Source organism: Salvelinus sp. IW2-2015, unplaced genomic scaffold, assembly GCF_002910315.2.
Source record: "Salvelinus sp. IW2-2015 unplaced genomic scaffold, ASM291031v2 Un_scaffold7247, whole genome shotgun sequence".
NCBI classification, from domain to species: domain Eukaryota; kingdom Metazoa; phylum Chordata; class Actinopteri; order Salmoniformes; family Salmonidae; genus Salvelinus; species Salvelinus sp. IW2-2015.
Genome location: NW_019948507.1, coordinates 1 through 6,468, shown reverse-complemented (window position 1 = coordinate 6,468; position 6,468 = coordinate 1). Strand labels below are relative to the sequence as shown.

General features: G+C 46.6%; 1 protein-coding gene across 1 annotated transcript; it reads right to left on the bottom strand.

Moving 5' to 3' along the window:
* Positions 1-3,045: 3,045 nt before the first annotated feature.
* Positions 3,046-3,651, bottom strand: LOC139027073 (octapeptide-repeat protein T2-like). Its single transcript, XM_070442253.1, has one exon. It carries the CDS (start codon positions 3,649-3,651, stop codon positions 3,046-3,048), a length of 606 nt encoding a protein of 201 aa, XP_070298354.1.
* Positions 3,652-6,468: the final 2,817 nt, after the last annotated feature.

Below are 6,468 nucleotides of genomic sequence, written 5' to 3'. Positions count from 1 at the left end.
AGGCAGCTCTTCAACTGGGTTTGGCAGAAGCAGCTCACAGCAAGAATGTCATCGAAAAGACGTTCAGCTTATGATTACAGAAGCCAAGCGTGAAGCATTCTCAATCGGAAAATGTACAACTATTGCTTCCATTGCAATTTTGTTTTCTTCATGTTAGCCCACAAAGTTAACCGTTGACCTATAAGTTAACGTGGACTGCGAGCGTTTAACAACTCTGCAGATATGAAACGAAACAGACACTCAGATACATGGTCAAAAATATACAGATTCCTGTTTATGGCCTGCAAAACCAAACTTTATAAGAGGTTTAAAAAAATAGGTTCGATTGACTCAACGTCCATATGTACATCTAGTGCCTTGTTGCAGAATAGATGGATGCAGTTCCAGTAATGGAAATACAAATCACCAATACATTTCTTTGGAGTCCAAAAAAACCTGCTAGCACTGTTGTAAATCACAGCTGCTGTTACAGTGTTGCTACCATTCAAGAGCACTGTTTCAAGTTTCATGACTTCAAATTCTCGGCAAAACAGACGAATGTAACCAAGGCTGGGACCTGTCAATACAATAACCTAGCAAGGGCAGATCACAAGTCAGTCACAACGTGCAATAGGCCAGCGTGTCTATTTACGTAGCCGCTAAAAACAGGAGTCTACCGTTTGCTAGAATAGCAGCTGCTAGGAGAATGTTCATGTTCATGCCATTGGAGGCGTGTGACGTGACTGACTTGTTCCTCATCATCGTTTTTCGGTGGCTGTACACAGCTAGAGTATGCAGTGTCATTTGGTTAGATACAAGAACTTGACAATACTGTTATAACCATTAGCGTCATCTCTGCGTTCGCAAATTTACTCTGCTATCACTCTCTGATTTAGAGCACTCTCTCTTTAGTGCCAGAAGCACCGAACGGATGAATTTACAAACACTGCAACACTGCTGAATATGGCCCAGTTGTCAGTAAACGAGGCAAACAAAAAGTCATGGTAGTCAAGGAACAATAGATAACAGTAAACAGCTTACCAGCTCTGCTACAGCAATAAATGTTAGCGTGAGGTTTCTCGTCATTTGTGCGGAAGTAGCTAGCCGCACTTTGCCAGTTAGCTGGGTACTTGTTGGGACAAGCAGCATGGCGAGGCAAGCGGCAGAAGGACGAGGTAGCACAAATTCAGAATCGTTTTCCGTGCATTGACCGCCCAAAATATTTGAATGGTTATCTAATGTTCCTTCTTAGATTTTAGCTTCATCTTGTCCGGCTAGCATAGTTGTTTGGATCTTGTTTGATGTGCATAACGAGGGAGAGACAAGCTCTAACTGTTATGGTTGATCAATAGGACTGTAAGTTCCCAAAGGTAATGCTTCCCTGATGTTACGGTATTTGCAGAAGTCCATCAGGTGTATTCTGGCTTTGGCAGAATGCGTCTAACTGATAGAGTCGTGCTGTACAAATGCCTGAAACAACAACAGCTAGTTCATAGGTGGAATGATTGGCAGCCCATGTGGTAAATGGCGTTTGATAATGTCCTACTGTAGCTGTGATTTGGCTCTAGCGACTGGTCGTTGTAGACGAACGGTCCTGGATCAAGCCAGTATGTTGCCACGCCGTGATCTGTTTCACCTGTCCTGTGAATTGCTCAACCCCTCCAGGTGTCCCTTATTTTCCCCAGTGTATTAATCCCTGGTTTCCGTCTCTCTGGCCAGTCGTCTTGCATGTTTCCAAGTCAACCAGTGTTTTTCCTGTTCTCCTGCTTTTTGCATTTCTCTTTTTCTAGTCTCCCCGGGTTTTTTTGAAAAAACCGCCCTTTTTGGGGGGCCTTTTGTTCCTGAACTTTGACCGTGCGCCTTGACCACGCCTGCCTGCCACTTCTGTACCTCCGGACCCTGATCTGGTGTTGACTTTGCCTGTCCATGACCATTCTCTTGCTAGTCCTTTGGATTATAAACATTGTAAGACTCAACATCTGCATTTGGGTCTCGCCTTATAAAGGTTTTTATCGGTTTTTATTGACGCATGTCTATTACCTTGTCCAAACGCACTGCCATTTCCCAACTCTATAAATGCATAAATTTCACAAATGCCTTAGTATAGTAATTCTACAAACATGTAAAGATTTATGAAAACATAAAATGACCCATTCAAACTTTGTCAGCCTTATATATTTTTAAGTATTGTAATCTTCCTGGGGGTATCCTATGAACAGAATTCTAATACGATTCATATTGCACAAAAAAATGTTGGCATTTCCACTTTAAATGCAACAATGTTCACACACGCAAGTTATTTTTCCAGAGAATGGCTAACCACTAGCGCACTGCAATAAACACACAGTTCCACTCACCAGAATGATGATCATGTGAAACATTAACTTCGCGGTCAGTATTCTGAAAAAGGGAGACATCTAACAAATTAGCAACAGCAATCCTCTTTGCTAACACCTGCTGCAGACGCTGCAACGAGCCGCAACAAAAGCTGCTAGCTAGCACCGTGGGAAAACTACCGCTCGTATTGTCAGTGACCTGTTGGCCTTCAAGAAGGCAGAATTCCATATGTTTTGTTAAAAACAGTCCCACTCACAGTCAAAATGTGAATTGTTGATTCCACTGTTCAGTCCAATTCCCTAATACCAGTTAATGCCAATCCTTATCCAGCTTCGGATGACTCTACGCCAAGGCTGACATCAGCTAGTCTAGATGTATCGCCTCAAGACCAGCAAAGAAAGAGGTGGAAACTTTGTAAATCAATCAGGGGTCCGGACCCCTTGTCCCCTCCGGTCTCGTCTTGACTCGGTCTCCGTCCCCCTCCGTCTCGGCTTGACTCGGTCTTGCCCCCCTCGCCGGTCTCCGGTCTTGACCGGTCTCCCCCTCCCGGTCCTGACTCAGTCCTCGTCCCCTCCCGGTCTTGTTTGATGGCCCTCACCCCCCTCCCGGCATCTGGTCCTGACGTCGGTCTCGCCCCCCTCCCGTCTCGGTCTGACTCGTCGCCCCCCTCCCGGTCCTCCGGTCTTGACGGGCGGGTCTGCGTGGGCCCCCTCCCGGTCTCGTTCTTGATCATCGTCTAGTCCCCTCCCAGTCTCCGTCTTGACTCGTTCTGTGGACCCCTGTCCCCCGCGGTCTCGGTCCTAACTCGGCTCTGCCCCGCCCAGTCTCGTCGGTTGACTCGGTCTGTCCCCCTCCTGGTCTTTCGGTCCTTGACTCGGTCCCGTCCCCCTCCCGCTCTCCGCTGACTCGGTCCTTGGACCCCTTGTCCCCTCCCGTCGTGGATCCTGACTCGTGTGTCCGCCCCCCTACCAGCTCTTGTCCTTGACTCGGACTCGATTTGCTCTGGGCTGGTCTTGAACGGTCCTCGCCCCCCCCGGTATTGGCTCTGTGACGGTCCTCTTTCTCGGCCTCGATCTCGATTTTTGCTCTGGCTTGGTCTGATGGTCGCGCCCGCCTCGGTCCTGTCTTGACTCGGTCTCGCCCCCTCTCCCCGGTCCTCCCGTCTTTACGTCGTCTTGACCCTTGTCCCCCTTCCCGGTCTCGGTCTTGACCTCGTCCTCGTCCCCCTCGCCGTCTCGGGTCTTGACCGGTCTCGTCCCCTCCCGTCTTGGTCTTGACTCGGTCTCGTCCCCTCCCGGTCTCCTCTTGACTCGGTCTTGGTCTGACTCGGGACATCCGCCCCCCCTCCAGTCTTGTCTTTGACTCGGACCGATTTGCTCTGGGCTGGTCTTGAATTCGGTCTGGCTTTAGGTGGTCTCCGGAATACAACACGGTTAATGGCAGCAGTGCCTTATCTAGCGTCTATCAGCAGGAAATGACTGAACTTAGCTAGCTAGATTTATCTCCTCAGAGACCTGCAGAGCACCACTGTCCTTCGTTAGTGGTCTCAAATCACAACACCTGCCTAAGGGCAGCATAGAATTTGGGTACGGGTTAAATCTGATCTAGATCTGTGGTAAATGGCATTCTTACAAACCGCCACTTGGCACAGTGGGAGGGGAATTACTGTAGAATTGAGTAGTGGTGGGGGGGGGGTGGAAAGAGCGTCTGTTGTCCAGAGTGTGAGAGTATATAGTGGACAGTGTAGGCCCAGTACCCTCTAACCTGTCAAGAGAAGCAAACACTTGAAGCAACTACCAGAGGGAGAGAGTCGAAGGGAAGTGTGGGAAGAGTATGGGAGCAGAGGAAGTGGGCAGAGGGTGGACTGACGTTTGCATAGTACAGGGACCCACAGAGGGCAGTGTTACTTGTCTACACACAGCGAGCGAGAGCGCCCTCCTAAACACACTGGCTGCTAGGGCAGCCGTCCCGATTCTCAAGAAAGGCTAATGATTTGTATGCCTCACCACGTAAAAGTCTGTCCATTCAATTAAATCGCCAATTCTAAAACAAGTTTTACATAGCAGTCTTCAGCAGAGGAGGGAGAAAGAGTGGTGGAATAAGAGCTTGCTTGCTGCCCTTCCATGTTCCAGGCGAGGAAACAATGTTAATGTCTGATGAGCACGGGCGTTATGTCAAGTCCAGCCCTGTGTGGAAAGATCAATTTGTGCTTGAATGATTATGTTTTCTATTACCACTGTGAGAGGAACTGCCTTGCCATACACACCCCCACCAAACCCACCCAACGCACGCATGTGACACACCAGAGGGCCTGCTGAGGGAGGACGGCTCTCATAATAATCGTCTCTCTCTCTCCTTTTCTGTCTTCCCTCTCTTACCAAAACATGTATTCCTTCTTTCCCCTTGCCATTTTTTTTTTACATAAATTTATTTTTAATTTAATTTTTTTTTTTATTTACTCCTCTCCCATCCCTCGCTCGCGCCTTTTCCCCCCTCACCTTACACTCTATCTCCCCTTCCTCTCCGAGCCTGCTCTCGAATAAGCACACGAGTTGATAAGATGTCTCAAACATATCGTTCTCAGTGACATAGAAAAGAAAGAAGTAATGAGGTGATGGAGGGAGGAGAGAGAGAATACAATATGAGGAGAGGTACACAATGCGAGATATTGCCATTCAGTGGAGACAATGTATCTGTCAATAATCACGTGGTGGGCTTGAATGTTTTGTGTTCAAGCTAGATTGCAATGGATTGTTTGATGAAGCTACTATTGAACAAAAAACAACATAATATCTATCATCTTCATAGGCCCATGTTTAAAACATACAAGTACTGTATACACGCTGTACATTCTACGTGTCCTCTGTAAACACAAACAGCAGTATAGCTCCCTAACTAATACAGTAGATCCGTGTACAGGCATTGCACTGGAGCTTCAATATGGTTTAATCCATTGATACATGTTAAATAAATAAACATTMTTTGTAGCTGCCTGGAGGGGTGAAAATGTACAATGCAACGTTCATTAAAGCATTAACTTATTTCATTACAAAAATGTAGAACGCTAGAGCGGAAATGTATATTAGAAGTGTACAAGACAGCTCAAACTATATTAATTACACAGAGTAGCAGCTCACTATGTTGCCATGTTCTTTAGCTCTTTCTGTCTCTGTGGTCACTTTATAGCAACAGTTACATTTTAATACTGTACATTATAGGTGCGTTTGTAAATTCACTTTAGAGTGTCAGAGTGCACTCGGAGTGTGCTCTGAGTGTTCGAAAATTCAGAGCGTTTGGCTCTCGGAGCGTTCAGAGCTCACGCTGGACACTCTGGCCGAGGTGTGGGGTTGATCTGAGCATTCTGACTTTACTCGGCAGTCAAGCACCCAAGACAACTGGCTAAACTTGTTTAGCGTGCTTGCTATCTACTTCCAGACACAAATGAGAGAACACCTCACTGAACATGTTACTCACCCTTGCAGAGCTGGTAGAAGTGCTAGAGTGTTTTCATGTTATCAAGAGGGTTAGTGACTCTGTGTTACTGGCAACAATTTAATTCTGTTTTTTAGCCAATATTTACTTACATCTGTCATAACAACCGGGTTTAGGCAGTTCGTAAATTCATAAATTATTCTGCGCTCTGGCACTCTCCAACCAGAGGGGTCTGAAATCGAAGTAAGTTGCCATGGTGAATTTACTAACGCACCCTATATCASGGCAGTCCTCAAGTGCCACAGTGTCTGTTGCTTAGTAACGGATGATATGGACCAGGAGAGCGGACACTCTCCGCAATCAATGACAGAAATGTATCAGTTAAGGACCAAAGAAAGGATAATCTGTGGCCCTCGAGGACTGCTCAGAGATCCTGCCTTACATCTTTATRTGTACACTTAKAACCAAGCAGTGTAGTGCAGTGTTTCCCCTTCTACCACTACTTAGGCGGGGTGCCCCACTCTCATTCCTCTGTATCCTTAACTCTGTTMCCCCCACCACCAGCCTCAATTTAGTTTATCTTCAGTTGGATTCTATAAAAACATGTATGTTTTTGGCAGCCTTTGTTGAAGATTCCACTGGTCTAGAATAGTCTGGTCAGTTCTGTTTCAATCTTTTCTGATCTGGTCTGTTCTAATGGAGTCTACTACTAGTCTAAGG

Coding starts and splice junctions, on each gene's coding strand:
- LOC139027073 (XM_070442253.1), bottom strand. CDS start 3,651: ATGTCCCGAGTCAGACCAAGACCGAGTCAAGAGGAGACCGGGAGGGGA.